At 41.3% G+C, this 20,575-nt stretch overlaps 1 protein-coding gene across 4 annotated transcripts; it reads right to left on the bottom strand.

Moving 5' to 3' along the window:
* Positions 1 to 500: 500 nt before the first annotated feature.
* On the bottom strand, positions 501 to 13,111 carry LOC110532563 (transcription factor CP2). 4 transcript variants are annotated; one of them, XM_021616563.2, is made up of 18 exons: positions 12,766 to 13,111; positions 12,022 to 12,257; positions 10,851 to 11,002; positions 10,653 to 10,729; positions 10,394 to 10,499; positions 10,069 to 10,175; positions 9,723 to 9,875; positions 9,476 to 9,586; positions 9,124 to 9,212; positions 8,891 to 8,939; positions 7,961 to 7,987; positions 5,142 to 5,186; positions 3,374 to 3,467; positions 3,151 to 3,241; positions 2,911 to 3,017; positions 2,567 to 2,709; positions 2,369 to 2,420; positions 501 to 2,262 (listed from the first exon to the last, which is right to left on the bottom strand). In XM_021616563.2, exons 2-18 carry the CDS (start codon positions 12,141 to 12,143, stop codon positions 2,225 to 2,227), a joined length of 1,563 nt encoding a protein of 520 aa, XP_021472238.1. In that variant the 5' UTR covers positions 12,144 to 12,257; positions 12,766 to 13,111; the 3' UTR covers positions 501 to 2,224. The 4 variants fall into 4 exon arrangements, 3 of the variants coding, with proteins under 3 accessions (XP_021472238.1, XP_021472239.1, XP_021472240.1); XM_021616564.2 differs by lacking the exon at positions 7,961 to 7,987; XM_021616565.2 differs by lacking the exon at positions 12,022 to 12,257.
* Between the last annotated feature and the right edge of the window lie 7,464 nt (positions 13,112 to 20,575).

The following is a 20,575-nucleotide window of genomic DNA, read 5'->3' as shown; positions in this document are numbered from 1 at the left end:
GCATCTCTGATCAGTCTTCTCCTTGTATGAGCTGAAAGTTTAGAGGGACGGCCAGGTCTTGGTAGATTTGCAGTGGTCTGATACTCCTTCCATTTCAATATTATCGCTTGCACAGTGCTCCTTGGGATGTTTAAAGCTTGGGAAATCTTTTTGTATCCAAATCCGGCTTTAAACTTCTTCACAACAGTATCTCGGACCTGCCTGGTGTGTTCCTTGTTCTTCATGATGCTCTCTGCACTTTTTAACGGACCTCTGAGACTATCACAGTGCAGGTGCATTTATACGGAGACTTGATTACACACAGGTGGATTGTATTTATCATCATTAGTCATTTAGGTCAACATTGGATCATTCAGAGATCCTCACTGAACTTCTGGAGAGAGTTTGCTGCACTGAAAGTAAAGGGGCTGAATAATTTTGCACGCCCAATTTTTCAGTTTTTGATTTGTTAAAAAAATTTGAAATATCCAATAAATGTTGTTCCACTTCATGATTGTGTCCCACTTGTTGTTAATTCTTCACAAAAAAATACAGTTTTATATCTTTATGTTTGAAGCCTGAAATGTGGCAAAAGGTCGCAAAGTTCAAGGGGGCCGAATACTTTCGCAAGGCACTGTATGTATTAGTGGCAATATCCAAAAACAATGCAAAGAGTTGTTCTCTAAACAAGGAAGGAACACATGTTAGAAAGGTTATAAAACAGCTAAAAGTAAGACATGATTCATATATTTTAAACAATTATCTACTTAAAATAAAGGTTTGAGAATTGTCCAAAACCTTTGTAATGAAACTGTAAAGTGATAAATACAGTATGATGGTAAGTAGGGATAGCAGGCAAGACAGAGACTGGTAAATTGCTGGTGTTGCCACTGTGTGGTGTCACTAACAAAGAAAGACAGTGTGTCAATCAGATTAATGTTTACATTTACATTTGAGTCAATTAGCATTTTTTACCTAGTCGGCTCAGGGATGCAAGGGCCATATCATGATCAACAGACCAGTATCCTGACACGGTCTTGACAGTTTTCAAAAGCTGCACAGATGTTCTCTCACAAGTAATAGAGGAGGACACAGGAAAACAGGACTGTAGGCTTTCACAGGAGCACAGCATTCACTGGAAGAGGACAGAGAGGGGTTCTCATGGGCCGTTTCTCAATTAGATTTGCTCAACTCCTGCATCCTCTTGCCTCCTTTTGAAAAAATTGAGGAGAGGTGGTGAGGAGATTGAACGTGGATGAAAATACTTGTTTGAAATAAGAAGCTCCTTCTCCACTCGCATGTCATCAGGCAAATTACATTTACAGGCGTGGATCCCAAAATAAATGTTGTGCAAGACATTTTATAGATAAAAGGATAAGTAGCATATCACTTAAATGTGTGCATGATTTTCTCCCATGACAATACAAAACGCGATTTTCATAGGGGGTGTGGCAAATATCAAAACTCTTCCGTGGTAGAATACGCTTGTGCTTCCTCGCCAAAAGGAGGCTACTGAGGAGGGGAGGATCATCTTCCGTTTGCCTTCTAAGGATTTGACACAGTCATCAACCACTTATCAGTTTTCGGGTCAGAGAGAGAACAGAGGACAGACTTATGCCCAAACAAGAAAAGGACATAGGCTGCTGGTGTCCCTTTCATTACCTATTAAGACACCACTTCCTGTTAAGGTTCTCTTTCCTGTGTCGTAGCTACGTAACCATGGCCACGGTCCTCACAAACTGGATCCTTGATGTCAAGCCAGGCAGCCTAGCAGTAGGAGATGGAGACCAATGTATAAGAACTCTGTATCTCTGGTTGTGGATCCCGTTTCATGTGACAGCAAACTCCTTGATTCTGAAGCATAGAACTTCGGCACACCAGCTGCTCATCATGATGCACTAACAGTGGCAGGGTATCTTCATTCCATTCTCTTTTTCAAACACATGAGCAGTGAAGCAGGAAAATGCAACCGTTTTTAAAAGGGTTTCTAGCAAGGGAGGAAACTGAAGCGTGTTGCTTCAATATGGCAGCTCAAATAGAGTCAGTCAATCCTTTAAAATAAGACAATAAGGTATCAAGGATGGGCAAGCTGCTTAAGTCAACATTCCCCATAGCAAGGGCCTCAGAGAATCGAACAGGTAATCTTCAGCACAGTCCAGGAATATCAGGGGAAGAGCCTGTAGAGGGGCTTGCAGGGTTGAGTCTAAAGGACAGAGCAGGGGTTAGGCAATCCCCCAGATAGTCTTCATTTCAGGATGATGTGGTAACCGTCATTCGTCTCGGCTGTTGATAAAGAAACGGAGCCAAAGTCATGAAGGGTGATACAGAAAACATTTCTCCACTCCCCAATATTTGTGGTAAAAGAAAATGGATTGAATGACTCTCATACCTTTCATTGTGTCCAAAACAAAACATACTTCATCCTGGAAGTTTTGAATCATCTGTGAGAAATGAGAAATTCCATCTTAGAGGCCAGGAACAGTGTACACATTAGGACTCAGACTTAAGGAAGACTGATCCAGAAACAAAAGACTGTCTAAAAATCAGACCCTATTCAGTAGTGCACCACTTCTGAGACGAGCCATACCTCGTCACTGACCAGGACATGTATACCAGTGGGTCCCTGTTTAAAGATCTGACTGATCTGTCTGGGTGAGATGTTGAATAGCTGAGCGATCTTCTCTGTCAGCTCAACTGCTGTCAAGTCCTCCAGGTAGATGGCATGGTACACTGCAAAAGAAGACAGAAGTGTACAAGGATATATATTGCCAATCATTTTCATAACACCCTATGTAGCTAACAGTGTATTATGCCGTAACATCACTGCTATCATTGTGCTATCATTTGGCGCATTGCGCCGCCATCAGCAAGTAAGTAAGCAAGCAAGCATGTGTTATGAATGCTTTATATATAGAACACACACACACACACCGAAGAAAGTGCTGCTAGCTGTGTCTCCGTTCTCATGTTTCTGCTGCTGTTCCCGAGCCTGCTGGGACTCCTGGCACACATACACCGTCAGCCTGGGACGTACCACTCTGCGCGCACACACAGAAATAAGCTGACACGGAAACTTCTCACACTCAATCATTTATTAAATTCAATAGGTATTTCCATATTGCAGTATGACTGGTGCAATATGGAAGTAGAGTGGTAAGGAAGTACACCTACCGGCCTTTCAGTGCGTTGAAGAGCCTAATACCATCTGCTGGCCCACAGATCTGAATGACATCTTCCCTGGTCAGCTTCAACAGATCTGCCCCTGGAACATAGAACAATCAGCCTAATACTCAAAGAATATATATATTATTTCAGACTGTTGTCATGTTGTGGAAGTCAAAGTTGAGAATATAAATTCACTGCAAGAAATTATATATTGAGAAATTACCCTTACCTGAGAAATTAGTGAAGAGCCGACAGAACGGTGAAAAGCGGTTTCTATGTAGCCACTGCTGAGCATCCTGTGGTGTTGCCGCAGGTAACAGGTTCTATTTGTTCCAAAAGAGACGCAGACAGAGACGCAGAAATTTGAGGCAGGCAGGGCAAAAGCCATCAAATTATGTTTTTAAACATTGGATTGGTTTGAAAAGTGTACAATCAAATCCACTCTAAGGTCAGATACAGTGGGGCAAAAAAAGTATTTAGTCAGCCACCAATTGTGCAAGTTCTCCCACGTAAAAAGATGAGAGAGGCCTGTAATTTTCATCATAGGTACACATCACATATGACAGACAAAATGAGAAAAAAAATCCAGAAAATCACATTGTAGGATTTTTTATGAATTTATTTGCAAAATATGGTGGAAAGTAAGTATTTGGTCACCTACAAACAAGCAAGATTTCTGGCTCTCACATAGCTATAACTTCTTCTTTAAGAGGCTCCTCTGTCCTCCACTCGTTACCTGTATTAATGGCACCTGTTTGAACTTGTTATCAGTATAAAAGACACCTGTCCACAACCTCAAACAGTCACACTCCAAACTCCACTATGGCCAAGACCAAAGAGCTGTCAAAGGACACCAGAAACAAAATTGTAGACCTTCACCAGGCTGGGAAGACTGAATCTGCAATAGGTAAGCAGCTAGGTTTGAAGAAATCAACTGTGGGAGAAATTATTAGGAAATGGAAGACATACAAGACCACTGATAATCTCCCTCGATCTGGGGCTCCACGCAAGATCTCACCCCGTGAGGTCAAAAAGATCACAAGAATGGTGAGCAAAAATCCCAGAACCACACGGGGGGACCTAGTGAATGACCTACAGAGAGCTGGGACCAAAGTAACAAAGCCTACCATCAGCAAGGGCATTGAAGATGAAACATGGCTGGGTCTTTCAGCATGACAATGATCCCAAACACACCGCCCGGTCAATGTAGGAGTGGCTTCGTAAGAAGCATTTCAAGGTCCTGGAGTGGCCTAGCCAGTCTCCAGATCTCAACCCCATAGAAAATCTTTGGAGGGAGTTGAAAGTCCATGTTGCCCAGCAACAGCCCCAAAACATCACTGCTCTAGAGGAGATCTGCATGGAGGAATGGGCCAAAATACCAGCAACAGTATGTGAAAACCTTGTGAAGACTTACAGAAAACATTTGACATTTGTCATTGCCAACAAAGGGTATATAACAAAGTATTGAGATAAACTTTTGTTATTGACCAAATACTTATTTTCCACCATATTTTGCAAATAAATTCATTAAAAATCCTACAATGTGATTTTCTGGATTTTTTTTCTCATTTTGTCTGTCATAGTTGAAGTGTACCTATGATGAAAATTACAGGCCTCATCTTTTTAAGTGGGAGAACTTGCACAATTGGTGGCTGACTAAATACTTTTTTTGCCCCACTGTATATACAGCCAGGTATGAGTAGTTTCTCCGAGCTAACCCATCCCACAACATGCTAAAAGGAGGAATAAAGCCCCATTACAATGACAGAGTAGATAAAATATCATTGTAGCAGTTATCCACTTCTACACAGAAACACACAAAGAATTAATAAAAAAAATTGTTGGTCATCTTGTTCAATTGTTCTACACGTAAACAGATCTGCTCGGAGCCTGGTCAGAGAAGAAGTGTGTGCAATACATATCCCACCTTTGCTTTAAAAAAGGCAAAACGCTTCAACATTCAAACTAGAAAAATCATAACATAAATTAATATATACCTGATGGACACTTTCACTGTCTCTTGTAAGCAGATGGGACGACAACTGTAAGGCAGAATGTCTCTCAATTTTTAAATTGTATTTTATCATCATGTAGAAAACCCCCCCACCAGCCCCAAAAAACCTTGCTTATGTATTTCTGTCTAAAATGGGGATAAAACATAAGGGGTGATGATTTTGACAGTGCAAACAGCGAGGCTATTGTCAAAATACATAGCATCACTGTCAACCCTCAGTGCTGCATTTATTTCAAAACTAGTTTCCATGACTATTACGTACATCATGGAGAGGTGTTGCTATAAATACTGGTAGAAGTACTCAGAGTATTAAAGGAGCCTGGTCCCAGAACTATTTTAGCTCTTGCCAACTCAATTGCCAATGTTTGGCATGACAATGAGTGACAAGGAGTTTGCATGACAGCACAAACAGATTGTTTTTAGCCTGAGTGCCAGTCTTCTTTGACACAAACACCACTTATTTGTGATGTCAAAAATTCAAGTGGGCCTTAGGGAGAGTTAAGGTAGATGTTGCTGCCTAAAAATTATTACAAACTACTCAAAACAACTGGATACATACAGTACCGGTCAAAAGTTTGGACACACCTACTCATTCAAGGGTTTTTCTTTAATTTTACTATTTTCTACATTGTAGAATAATAGTGAAGACATCACAACTATGAAATAACACATATGGAATAATGTAGTAACCAAAAATAGTGTTATAAAATATTTAGATTTTTTTATTTGAGAATCTTCAAAGTAGCCACCCTTTGCCTTGATGACAGCTTTGCACACTCTTGGCATTCTCTCAACCAGCTTCATGAGGTAGTCACCTGGAATGCATTTCAATTAACAGGTGTGCCTTGTGAAAAGTTCATTTGTGGAATTTCTTTCCTTCTAATGCATTTGAGCCAATCAGGTGTGCTGTGACATGGTAGGGGTGGTATACAGAAGATAGCCCTATTTGGTAAAATACCAAGTCCATATTATGGCAAGAACAGCACAAATAAACAAAGAGAAATGACAATCCATCACTTTAACCTCTAGCACTTAGCCATCCCGGATCCGGGATCGTGAATACAGACTCAAGCTCATTACCATAACGCAACGTTAACTATTCATGAAAATCGCAAATGAAATGAAATAAATATGCCATCTCTCAAGCTTAGCCTTTTGTAAACAACACTGTCATCTCAGATTTTCAAAATATGCTTCTCAACCATAGGAAAACAATCATTTGTGTAACAGTAGCTAGCTAGCGTAGCATTTAGCGTTAGCATCCAGCAGGCAACATTTCAACAAAAAACAAGAAAAGCCTTCAAATAAAACAATTTACCTTTGAAGAACTTCGGATGTTTTCAATGAGGAGACTCTCAGTTAGATAGCAAATGCTCAGTTTTTCCAAAAAGATTCTTTGTGTATTAGCTCCGTTTTGTACATCACATTTGGCTACCAAAAACACCCGAAAATTCAGTCCTCAAAACGCGAACTTTTTTCTAAATTAACTCCATAATTTCGACTGAAAACATGGCAAACGTTGTTTAGAATCAATCCTCAAGGTGTTTTTCACATATCTCTTCGATGATATATCGTTCGTGGAAGCCTGGTTTCTCCTCTCTATCAAATGGAAAAATACTTGCACCTGGCGTTGCGCACCAATTTCGACGCAGGACACCAGGCGGACACTTGGAAAATGTAGTCTCTTATGGTCAATCTTCCAATGATATGCCTACAAATACGTCACAATGCTGCCGACATCTTTGGGGAACGACAGAAGGTCTAAGCTTATTCCTGTCGCATTCACAGCCATATAAGGAGACATTAGAAAACAGAGCTTCAGAAATTCTGCTCATTTCCTGTTTGACGTTTCATCTTGGTTTTGCCTCTAGAATGAGTTCTGGGGCACTCACAGACAATATCTTTGCAGATTCTGAAACTTCAGAGTGTTTTCTTTCCAAAAACTGTCAATAATATGCATAGTCTAGCATATTTTCGTGACAAAATATTGCGCTTAAAACGGGAACGTTTTTTATCCAATAATGAAATAGCGCCCCCATAGACTCAACTTTAAGACATGAAGTTCAGCCAACGCGGAACATTTAAATAACTTTAAAATAACTTCAAGTGCACGGTCTGATTTATTTAGAATTCAAGGCACACTTAACCAGCATGGCTACCACAGCATTCTGCAGCGACACGCCATTCCATCTGGTTTGCGCTTAGTGGTACTATCATTTGTTTTCAACAATACAATGAACCAACACACCCCCAGGCTGCGTAAGGGCTATTTGACAAAGAAGGAGAGGGATGGAGTGCTGCATCAGATGACCTGGCCTCTACAATCACCCAACCTCAACCCAATTGAGATGGTTTGGGATGAGCTGGACCGCAGATTGAAGGAAAAGCAGCCAACAATTGCTCAGCATATGTGGGAACCCCTTAAAGACTGTTGGAAAAGCATTCCAGGTAAAGCTGGTTGAGAGAATGCCAAGAGTGTGCAAAGCTGTCATCAAGGCAAAGGGTGGCTACTTCGAAGAATCTCAAATATGTTCTGATTTGTTTAACACTTTTTTGGTAGAAAATAGTACAAATAAAGAAAATCCCTTGAATGAGTAGGTGTGTCCAAACTTTTGACTGGTACTGTACTTATCAGCATTATCAGACAGCAAGCAATAGGGTTAATAAGTACAATCAATAATTTAAAGATATATTATACATCAGTGAATATTGCACACTCCCACATTCTGTTTGAGTCTGTCTAAACCATGAAGTCTGCATCTTTAATCAAAGTCAGACATTTAGAAAATGTTGGAAACTTACAATCGTATCAGTCAGACAGCTTTCAATCTATATTGGATAATAATGCAGGAGAAAGAAGGGAGAAAAGGTGTACATACCCTTTATAAAACTGAACTGATAGGTGCATAGACATGGATGTATAGGCTTATTTCAAGGTCTGTTTCCATCTATCAACCGTATTAATCATTTGGGATGTGCATCATACAATAGATTCTTTATGGAGGACGACAGTCTACTGCATTAGTTAAATGGTTGCCTTGATGGACCGAAAAACAAAGGGCATGTTTCATCCATGTATTAGTAACTGGGATCTAGGAACACATGAATGGGGGGGAGAAGAAAAAAAAAAGAAAAAAATCTTGCACTAGTCAAAAATAATAGAACTGTTCAAAGCAAATAGACCTCATCCAACTTGTGACATTTCTCATTCTGCAGGTTCTTATAAAGTAGTCTGGTATTCTAACCCAAATCTGACGAGACTTATCCATGCATTCCCTTTCCTTTTCCCAAAGAATTTCAGACAGAAAACCAAAACAGTATTGCCATATATATTCATTATTTTGTTAAATATGTTCGACTACATGCAAATGTGATCAATGGAAAATGGGTACACAAATGGACAGCTCTCTCATGCGAAAACATAATGATGATGTCATGTTAAAGTGTGTGCTGCTTTGAAATTAAAACAACGTGTAATGATTGCAAAGTAATTCTCAGCCCCAGTCCTCATTCTTTCAGTTTAGTTTAATCTCCCACTACAGACACTTTTCTACAGTATTTCACTAGTCCTGCTGCCAACAGCAAAAGCAAAAGCATGACCACAATGTGTCAACTTCAGTTATGTGAAAGAAGCTGGACTTTAAACATGCAGATGTGGGGTTAGTGAGAAGGGATGGAGCAGGAGATGATGATCCTTGGGTGTGTTTAGGACACACAAGGGGACGTACTTACATCTGCCACCTGAACAACTGGCTCTGGCTGGTGACCGGGGGATCCATTTCTGGGAAGAACAGAACAATTACTTGAAAATGTTGGGAGGGACATTCTGGGAGTAGATGGAAAACAAACAGAAATTCCCAAATCAAACAAAAAAAACAGTTGTATTAGGCATTGCACCCCCATAATATTTTATAAATTGGCAGTGTGGTTCAGAACAGGCTGCATGTTTATGTCCTGATCCCTACCCCTCTGCCACTGGAAAACTGTTGTGTGTGCTGTTGAAGCCAGGCGATGGGGAGTTATTGACATAGGTGACCTCTGGCCAGGGAGAGCACTGCAAGAGAACATTTCTGTTATTCTAGTAGAGGGACCTAGGCTCTTTATTTAATCCAGCTCGCCAGATGTTAGTTCTTGATTTCAGAAATAAATCCTGTGTTGTGCATAATTTCTATACATTATGATGAAATTATTGATACAAAAATTAAATGCATCATTTTGTTCGTGTTTCTTCATCTCTTAGACATTCTGACTACTGCCACACCCCTTCTCCAAATCCCTCCATCCCTTTTCCCATTCACTCAACACACTGACTCCAACCTCTGTTAGGATGGTGGTTTCATAGGATGGCTGGTATTTCTCCTTCTCCTGAGGCGCCCTCTTCTCCATCTTCTCTCTGTCCGTCTTCTGCTTCCTGTCTGCACCTTTAGGCTGCCACAGGTGAGGTAAAGTTATGTTTATTATGGATAGCACCATGACAGGGATCAAATGAAGCTAACATCTAATGTACATTTGAATGACAAAAGTTAACCCATTTTCATTGTTTTTGCTCTGACTTTCTTCTCACCTTGAAGACTTTGACCTGACAGCTGGCAGAATGCTGATGCTCTGTATACTCTTCGCCATCATTCTCTTTGAAAGTGTCAATCTGAATGCGAAAAGGCACGCCCTTTTCTCCCCCATGCTTCCGCATGGTGAACTCTGTGCTGATGCAGTGAACCTAAAACAAGGAATTGTCATGACTATTTGAAAACTGGTGTATGTTGTTTTATTCAATAAAGGAGAGAGAGAGAGCTCTATTTTTTTGAAACCCATTTGTTTCCATTCCATTCAGACAGCCTTGGACTGATGTTAGACGATAAGCTATGACCAACCTTATAAAAACAACTGTGTGGGTGTGTTTATCATGCTACCTGGATAAAAACAGAGGTTCTTTTTGATGGGTCCCACAGGAACTCCACCGTGTTAAGCTGAGTAGGGTTAGCCCTGGGATCGACCATGCCAACTGACATGGGGATATCTGCAATGGAGCAACACAAGACAAGTTATCAGAAGGATTGTGTGAGCAAACTAACTACATGTTATGCAGCCTGTTGTCAATCATCATTTCATTCAGTGAAGATACAGCTCTGTGTTATTTAAAGCAATTCCAGTTCCACAGTCTTAAAAACAGCCCCTTCAGTCCTTCTTCACCCAGAGTAGTCCAATACCCTTCCCAGACAGAGGCAGAGAACTCACCCAGGTCGAGGATGCGGTCTCCAGGCCTGTTCCAGCGCCAGCCCTCCAGCTGCTGGTGCTCTGTGTACTGCAGACGCCGGTCATGGAAGACCACTCGGATGATGCTCTGAGGACACACAGAAACATCACTGAGGAACCAGGAAGTACCTGCACTACTGGTAGAAAACATAGGAAATTATGGCATTGGAATAGGCCCAGACAAACAAAAGCTCAGTCCCATGCCTATGGTCATGACTCATTGTGTTCTTGTTCATCTTACCTTCACCATTTTGCCAGTGATTTCTGGGAGTTCCCCCAATTTCCGGTTGTCAAGCATTCGAATTTCATAAGACTGTCCTAAAATCAAAATACAAAAGTTCATAAACATACCACATCATTGTCTTGCTATTTCTTTACATTAGCAACAAATTCACAAGAAAAGCACAATCATGAAAATGGAACACAGACAGATGCTAACCTTGGTTGAGGTAGGTAAGTGTTTCATCGTGCAGTTTGATGGCAGGCGAGGTTGCTGCACACAGAACATACTGGAAAGGAAGAATCTTGTTCTCACTGTCAGGCGGCAGGTTGGACTCCTCCTGCTTAAAGATGGGTAGGGCCAGCACATCGCTGAAGAAAGAGACGCAAGACAACATGGTCAATGAACTAACAAGCCAACATCTTTTACAAGCACATGATATTGGCATAGTATCAACATGTCTGAAACAACCCAACAGGCCTTGAATCTCCCTAGTATGAGACTGAGGGAGGAGACTCATTTCTTAAAATAACCTCATTTGTAAATTCTGTTATCCATACAATAAATGTGGACATAGATAAACATATCATTAGGAGACACTGGAAAAAGGAGAAGTGATTTATAACAGTTCCTTTCTTTACAGTTAATTAGTTATGATGGTAAAAACTTGTGAAAAACAAATCAACTACCTTGGTATCCAGCCTGGGTATCTCATCTCCTCTCAACATAAGAATTTCACTGACAATAAGGCACTTTCCAGGCACTTCAGTATCATGTAACAGAACACTTACAAAACTAACAAAAGAGCAGTCTGAAAGACAGAGCCGTATCCCTTACACCAACTGTTCCTGACTCTGCAAAATCCCAAGTCTGACTGAGAATAAGGCCTCCTCTTTCCTGGAATAAGAACAACCCTCAAGAGAGAACTGATGGAAGGTTAGGCCTATGCATGATCAGTGCATACTTTTGGCAGACATTATGCTAATTTTCTCACAGATGAAAAATTTGATCTCCATACAGTTTTCTGTTTGCAAAACTAGAATATGTAACAAACAGAGTGGACGGTGTTTTGTAGACTTTACCCTTTGCCAAAATAAAAAATAAAAAACTGTTGTTTAGGAGTGCAAGGGCAAATGTAGTTATTGCACACGTGCACTTCACACAGTAGGCGTTCCCTAACTGAAATATGCAAATAAATGCTACGACGAGCCAATAGGCTCGCACTAGATGGTGCATGGCCCTGCCTACCTCCTTGCTTGTTCTGTCCACCATGATTAATTTGCTCCCATTGGAAACGAAAGGCTCTGGTCTTCGGTTAGTTACAGAACATATTTATTTAAATTCTAACATATCAGTGCATTTTCAATAGACTTCCAATGATGATTCATACCTCATACTGTATGCCCCAGCTCCAAGCTCCTGTCCAATGCCAGAGAGACTGGCATCAAAGTCCTGGACCAGACCTGACTCAATCACCTCATCAGTGAGCGGCAACTTCAGAGCCCAAGCCATGGCGACGATACGTGAATCTGATTCCAGTCGAACTTGTCTCAAATTCTAATCCCTGGCCTCAAAAATCCAAACTGCTAATTTCTTAAAGCCTGGCAGATGTCTGCTGCTACCAAACTGGAAGAGAAAAGCCATGATAGATACACCGTTTGGTACCATTATATGTCAGTTTAGCAAGGATAGTGTAAAGACTGTTTTAATATAGGCCTAGCAAATTAACTGACTGATCATGGACAGTTAGCGATTCCAGATTGTGTGGACAACAAAAAGTAATCACAGCAGACAGGTACTTAACTTTCCCTGACAGTCCCACATGGAAGATATTGAAGCTAGAATGACTGATAACGTATATGGTGTGTGTAACAGTGAATGTAACATTGCTAGCCATGAAAATGGGGCATACGTATACAAACTGGCTGGCTCAGCAGCTGAGGACCTGTCGGACTAAACTCCACCCCACCGTGGCGTTTAGTCCGCTATTGGGGAACTTGACTGTGAATGAATGTTAGCTAGCTAACCGTTAACGACTAAACAGGTCAACACATAACAATAGGTTTGTGTTAAATATGAAGTTCGATTATGATAGCACTTCTAGTAATTAGATTACGTTAGCCATCGAACTCACCTTAGAAACGAAGTAAATTGGCTAGCTACTGTAGCTAACTCCGTTTCATTCCATGTCTCAGTTGCTCCCTCGTTCTCGCACTATAAACAACATAAAATAGCTACCTAGCCAGCATGCTACTCTTCGGGAAAGCAGCCCTGTGGACACGGATTATTTGAATATAACGAGCACTAATTAAGTCGTATATGGTAGTTAATTAAATCTACATTAAAATGTATCGTTATACAAACACAAGTCACAAATCTAATATGCTTCTTTATCTAGCTAGCTAGCTAGACATATAGATAATTTTCGCAAACCACATAGCTGCAAAGCAGTTAAGAATAACTGAGTACTTCCAGGTCACGGATTTTTGGAATCCTTCAGAATAAGAGTCCCATCCTGTATACTTTGTAAATTAATAATTTGGGGAGAAATTATGGAAATGTACACAATTATCGATACATTTTATGCTAGTTATCGTACAAACATTATCAAAAGTATTTATATAAGATATTATGTGATGTATTTGTTTATATAAAACTACGAACTAATATGACCACTATGTAGAAAGGGGAGACTCACAAACATGGATGGTGTTCTCAGTTTTACTCCGTGACCCCCACGTGTCACAGGATTCATCTACAGTTAACCGCTACAAATGAATGGAAGTATAGAAGTAGTTTTGTGCCAACAAAAATAAGGGGTTAAATATGTGAAGAAGAAAAAAAATACTGTAATAACAATAATAAATGTATTTACAATACCAGTCAACACACCTACAATTTTCAAGAGTCTTTCTTTATTTTTTACTATTTTCTAATAGTGAAGACATCAAACTATGAAATAACACATGGAATCATATAGTAAGCAAAAAGGTGTTTAAGATTTGAGATTCTTCAAAGTAGCCACCCTCTGCCTTGATGACAGTCTTGCACACTCTTGGCATTCTCTCAACCAACTTCACCTGGAATGCTTTTCCAACAGTCTTGAAGGAGTTCCCACATATGCTGAGCAATTGTTGGCTGCTTTTTCTTCACTCTGCAGTCCAACACATCCCAAACCATCTCAATTGGGTTGAGGTCGGATGATTGTGGAGGTCAGGTCATCTGATGCAGCACTCCATTACTCTCCTTCTTGGTCAAATAGTCCCCTTCACATCCTGGAGGTGTGTTGGGTCATTGTCCTGTTGAAAAACAAATGATAGTACCACTAAGCACAAACCAGATGGGATGGGGTATCGCTGCAGAATGCTGTGGTAGCCATGCTGGTTAAGTGTTCCTTGAATTCTAAATAAATCACTGAGTGTCACCAGCAAAGCACCCCCACACCATTACACCACCTCCTCCATGCTTCACGGTGGGAACCACACATGCAGAGATCAACTTGTGGACTTATTTACGTGCTGCTGTGCGGTTTGTTGCTAACGTTACTTTGATACCTGCCAATTTTACAGTTTTTACTTTTTAATTACCATTAAAAAAATCAAAAATTCCCTCGCTCAACTTTTTTTATTAAACTTTTTCACGGACGCTTTATCTGGACATGGTTCTACACGACCTCCACCAGCCGAAGCTAAGTAGTAACATTAACATTATGCCTTCTAATTGCAGTCGCTGTACTCATAATATACAGGAGAACGATCGCCTTATGGTGAGAATAGCTGTGCTGCAAGCCCAGCTTCAGACACAATTGTTAGGCAAGGGTAATTTAAGTGTAGGAAAGAATGAAACAGAGTCTGTGCCACCAATAAGTACAGATAGTAGTATAAATACCCTCGCACAGTCCCCGCAGCCAGACAATTTTCTCATGGCTTCTGGAAGGAAATGCTGTAGGAATGCTCAACCGGTCTCGCTCATTCAGCCAACAGAAGCTTTAAACCTGTTTTCCCCATTAAGCAATGAGTCGGAGTCAGAGACGGAACCTTCTCTGGTCTCTCCTCCACCCGTTACGGGTCTGAGACACCGATGCCTCCCACAATTAGCTCTGACAAATTGAAAACCCTTTGCATTGGCGACTCCATTACCCACAGTATTAGACTTAAAAAGAATCATACAGCGATCATACACTGTTTACCGATGTTAAGGCTAATCTGAAGATGATGCTGGCTAAGGCTAAAACTGGCGAGTGTAGAGAGTATGGGGATATTGTTATCCACGTCGGCACCAACGATGTTAGGATGAAACACTCAGAGGTCACCAAGTGCAACATAGCTTCAGCGTGTAAATCAGCTAGAAAGATGTGTCGGCATTGAGTAATTGTCTCTGGCCCCCTCCCAGTTAGAGGGAGTAATGAGCTCTACAGCAGAGTCTCACAATTCAATCGCTGGTTGAAAACTGTTTCCTGCCCCTCCCAAAAGATAGAATTTGTAGATAATTGGCCCTCTATCTGGGACTCACCCACAAACAGGACCAAGCCTGGCCTGCTGAGGAGTGACGGACTCCATCCTAGCTGGAGGGGTGCTCTCATCTTTTTCTACCACAATGAGATAGGGTGCAGGCCAGGCAGCAGGCTGTTCTATCTTAGTGAAGTCTGCCACTAGCACAGTCAGTGTAGTCAGCTTAGCTATCCCCATTGAGACCATGTCTGTGCCTCGATCTAGGTTGGGCAAAACTGTTCGCTCTAGCAATCTCACCAGAATAAAGACCTCCTCTATTCATGTCATTATTGAAAGAGATTGTGATACCTCACATCTCAAAATAGGGCTACTTAATGTTAGATCCCTAAATTCCAAGGCAGTTATAGTCAATTAACGAATCACTGATCATAATCTTGATGTGATTGGCCTGACTGAAACATGGCTTAAGCCTGATGAATTTACTGTGTTAAATGAGGCCTCTCCTCCTGGTTACACTAGTGACAATATCCCCCGCGCATCCCGCAAAAGCGAAGGTGTTGCTAACATTTCGATAACAAATTTCAATTCTTGTTATTTTTTTAAAGACTGCATTTTTCTCTTTTGAGCTTCTAGTCATGAAATCTATGCAGCCTACTCAATCACTTTTTATAGATACTGACCCACTCCAAAAAGCTTTCGGAGCCTTCATTGACTCAATGGGTTTTGTCCAACATGTCTCCAAACTTACTCACTGCCACAGTCATACTCTGGACCTAGTTTAGTCCCGTGGAATAAATAATGTGGATCTAAATGTTTTTCCTCAAAATCCTGGACTATCGGACCACCATTTTATTACGTTTGCAATCGCAACAAATAATCTGCTCAGACCCCAACCAAGGATCATCAAAAGTCGTGCTATAAATTCTCAGACAACCCAAAGATTCCTAGATGCCCTTCCAGACTCCCACCACCTACCCAAGGACGTCAGAGTACAAAAATCGGTTAACCACCTAACTGAGGAACTAAATTTAACCTTGCGAAATACCCTAGATGCAGTCGCATCCCTAAAAACAAAAAACATTTGTCATAAGAAACTAGCTCCCTGGTATACAGAAAATACCTGAGCCCTGAATCAAGCTGCCAGAAAATTGGGACGGAAATGGCGCTACACCAAACTGGAAGTCTTCCTATTAGCTTGGGAAAGACAGTACCATGCAGTAGTCACTGCTGCTCGATCATCCTATTTTTCCACACTTAATTGAGGAGAATAAGAACAATACAAAATGTATTTTTTATACTGTCACAAATCTAACTAAAAAGCAGCACTCCCCAAGAGAGGATGGCTTTCACTTCAGCAGTGATAAATTCAACAACTTCTTTTGACGAAAAGATCATGATCATTAGAAAGCAAATTACAGACTTCTCTTTAAATCTGCGTATTTCTCCAAAGCTCAGTTGTCCTGAGTCTGGACAACACTGCCAGGACCTATGATCAAGGAAGACATTTAAGTTTTTTAATACTATATCTTGACATATTGATGACAATAGTCATGGCCTCTAAACCTTCAAGCTGCATACTGGACCCTATTCCAACTAAACTACTGAAAGAGCTGCTTCCTGTGCTTGGCCCTCATATGTTGAACATAGTGAACGCCTCCCTATCCACCGGATGTGTACCATACTCACTAAAAGTGGCAGTAATAAAGACTCTCTTGAAAAAGCCCAACCTTGACCCAGAAAATATTTAAAAACATTGGCCTATATCAAATCTCCCATTCCTCTAAACATTTTTAGAAAAAGCTGTTACACAGAAACTCACTGCCTTCCTGAAGACAAACAATGTATATGAAATTCTTCAGTCTGGTTTTAGACCCCATCATAGCACTGAGACTACACTCGTGAAGTTGGTAAATTAACTTTTAATGGTGTCAGACCAAGGCTTTGCATCTGTCCTCGTGCTCCTAGACCTTAGTGCTGCTTTTGATACCATCGATCACCACATTCTTTTGGAGAGATTGGAAACCCAAATTGGTCTTGTCTGTCGGAAATATATCAGTTTGTCTCTGTGGATGGTTTGTCCTCTGACTCTTTTATGGGCAGAGGCAACTCATTTCATTCTGAGGCTCCAGTATACAAGAAAGTACCTTTCTCAGCATTACTCCTGAACCTGTATAAGCACACATCAGCAACACCTGATATGGTGCTGTGATTGTGTGCATCCCTAACACGAGGAAAGTAATCACTTAAATATCTGGGGGCAGGATCATAAATACTCCTGTAAACCATGAGGGCAGTAGCTAGCACTTTCATGGAGTCCTTTCAAGCAGCGTGGACTTTCCAGACAAAAACCTAGTCCCGGCATTAACCTTCCCTAGCATTTTATTTGCCATGCTCACACCTCCCAAGCTTCCATCAAGGGGATCCAAAAATAATTGCCTCAGTTTTCCCTAAGTGCAGAGATAGCTTATTATCTCCAAGCCATTTGCTAACATTAGTAAGCTCTATGCTAAGTATGCTCTCCAAAGTAGTTTTACTTTTGTGAGACAACAAAAGTGTAGAGTCATCCACATAAAGAAAAAGACAGCAAGAACAAGCATCTTTCATATTGTTAATATGCAATAAAAACAGCAGAGGCCCAAGCATGCTCCCCTGCGGAACGCCACATCTCATTGGTTTTGCCTGAGACAGTGAACCTCTACTACTTGGTCCCTTCCTGATAAATAGGACTTTACCCAGCCTAGAGGGATACTTACTGAGTCACTGGCTTACTGGTGCCCTTCCATGCCGTCCATAGGAGGGGTGCGTCACTTGAGTGGGTTGAGTCAATGACATGATCTTCCTGTCCGGATTGGCGCCCCCCTTGGTTCGTGCTCTGGGGGAGATTTTCGTGGGCTATACTCGGCTTTGTCTCAGGGTAGTAAGATGGTGGTTTGAAAATATCCCTCTAGTGGTGTGGGGGCTGTGCTTTGTCAAAGTGGGTTGGGGTTATATCATCAGATGGGCCACAGTGTCTCATGATCCCTCCTGTCTCAGCCTCCAGTATTTATGCTGCAATAGTTTGTGTCGGGGGCTAGGATCAGTCTGTTATATCTGGAGAATTTCACCTGTCTTATCTGGTGTCCTGTGTTAATTTAAGTATCTCTCTCTCTCTCTCTCTCTCTCTCTCTCTCTCTCTTTCTCTCTTTTCTCTCTTCACTCGGAGGACCTGAGCCGTAGGACCATGCCTCAGGACTACCTGGCCTGATGACTCCTTGCTGTCCCCAGTCCACCTGCTGTCCCCAGTCCACCCCACCTGCTCCTGCTCCAGTTTCAACTGTTATGCCTGCGGCGATGGAACCCTGACCTGTTCACCGGACGTGCTACCTTGTACCGGACCTGCTGTTTTCCGACTCTCTCTACCTCACCTGCTGTCTCTAACTCTGAATGATTGGCTATGAAAAGACAACTGACATTTACTCCTGAGGTGCTGACCTGTTGCACCCTCTACAACCACTATGATTATTATTATTTAACCCTGCTGGTCATCTATGAACTTTTGAACATCTTGGCCATGTACTGTTATAATCTCTACCCAGCACAGCCAGAAGAGGACTGGCCACCCCTCATAGCCTGGTTCCTCTTGAGGTTTCTTCCTAGGTTCTGGCCTTTCTATGGAGTTTTTCCAAGCCACCACACTTCTACATCTGCATTGCCTGCTGTTTGGGGTTTTAGGCTGGGTTTCTGTATAGCACTTTGTGACATCTGCTGATGTAAAAAAGGATTTATGAATAAATTTGATTGATTGATCATCCTTTCACATACTCTGGGTCTCATAAATACGTGGCGGTTGGAACCAAATATCTAAAATTTGGACTCATCAGACCTAAGGACAGATTTCCACCTGTTTAATGTCCTTTGCTCGTGTATTTTTTTGTTTTTTTTTAATGAATTTTACCCCTTTTTCCAATTTCGTGGTATCCAATTGTTTAGTAGCTACTATCCTTGAAGGTCATGCGTCCTCTGATACACAACCTAACACAGCGCCATCCAACCCGGAAGCCAACCGCACCAATGTGTCGGAGGAAACACCGTGCACCTGGCAACCTTGGTTAGCGAGCACTGCGCCAGGCCCGCCACAGGAGTCGCTGGTGCGTGATGAGACAAGGATTTCCCTACCGGCCAAACCCTCCCTAACCTGGACGACGCTAGGCCAATTGTGCGTTGCCCCACGGACCTCCAGGTCGAAGCCGGTTACGACAGAGTCTGGGCGCGAACCCAGAGTCTCTGGCCCTGCTCATGTTTCTTGACCCAAACATGTCTCTTCTTCTTATTGGTGTCCTTTAGTAGTGGTTTCTTTGCAGCGATTTGACCATGAAGGCCTGATTCACACAGTGTCATCTGAACAGTTGATGTTGAGATGTGTCTGTTACTTGAACTCTGTGAAGCATTTATTTAGGCTGCAATTTCTGAGGCTGGTAACTCTAATAAATGTATTCTCTGCAGCAGAGGTAACTCTGGGTCTTCCTTTCCTGTGGCCTTTCTCATGAGAATAAGTTTCATTTCAGAGCTTGATGGTTTTTGCGACTGCTCTTGAAGAAACTTTCAAAGTTCTTGAAATTCTCTGCATTGACTGACCTTCATGTCTTAAAGTGATGATGGACTGTCATTTCTCTTTGCTTATTTGAGCTGTTCTTGCCATAATATGGACTTGGTCTTCTACCAAATAGGGCCATCTTCTGTATACCACCCCTACCATGTCACAACACAACTGACTGGCTCAAATGCATTAAGAAGGAAAGAAATTCCACAAATAAACTTTTAACAAGGTACACCTGTTAATTGAAATGCATTTCAGGTGACAACCTCATGAAACTGGTTGAGAGAATGCCAAGTTTGTGCAAAGCTGTCATCAAGGCAAAAGGTGGCTACTTTGAAGATTCTCAAATGTAAAATACATTTTGATTTGTTTAACACTTTTTTGGTTAAATACATGATTCCATATATGTTATTTCATGTAGAAAATAGTAAAAATAAAGAAAAACTTTGGAATGAGTAGGTGATTCCAAACTTTTGACTGATACAGTATATACAGTTGAAGTCGGAAGTTGACATACACCTTAGCCAAATATATTTAAACTCAGTTTTTCACAATTCCTCACATTTACTCAGAGAAAAATTCCCTGTCTTAGGTTAGTTAGGATCACCACTTTATTTTAAGAATGTGAAATGTCAGAATAATAGTTGAGAGAATGATTTATTTCAGCTTTAATTTCTTTCATCACATTCCCAGTGGGTCAGAAGTTTAAATACACTAAATTAGTATTTGGTAGCATTGCCTTTAAATTGTTTAACTTGGGTCAAACGTTTCAGGTAGCCTTCCATAAGCTTCCCACAACAAGTTGGGTGAATTTTGGCCCATTCCTCCTGACAGAGCTGGTGTAACTGAGTTAGGTTTGTAGACCTCCTTGCTCGCACACGCTTTTTCAGTTCTGCCCACACATTTTCTATAGGATT

This window comes from Oncorhynchus mykiss, chromosome 9 (assembly GCF_013265735.2).
Source record: "Oncorhynchus mykiss isolate Arlee chromosome 9, USDA_OmykA_1.1, whole genome shotgun sequence".
Classification (NCBI taxonomy): domain Eukaryota; kingdom Metazoa; phylum Chordata; class Actinopteri; order Salmoniformes; family Salmonidae; genus Oncorhynchus; species Oncorhynchus mykiss.
This window is presented reverse-complemented; position numbering and strand designations above follow the sequence as displayed.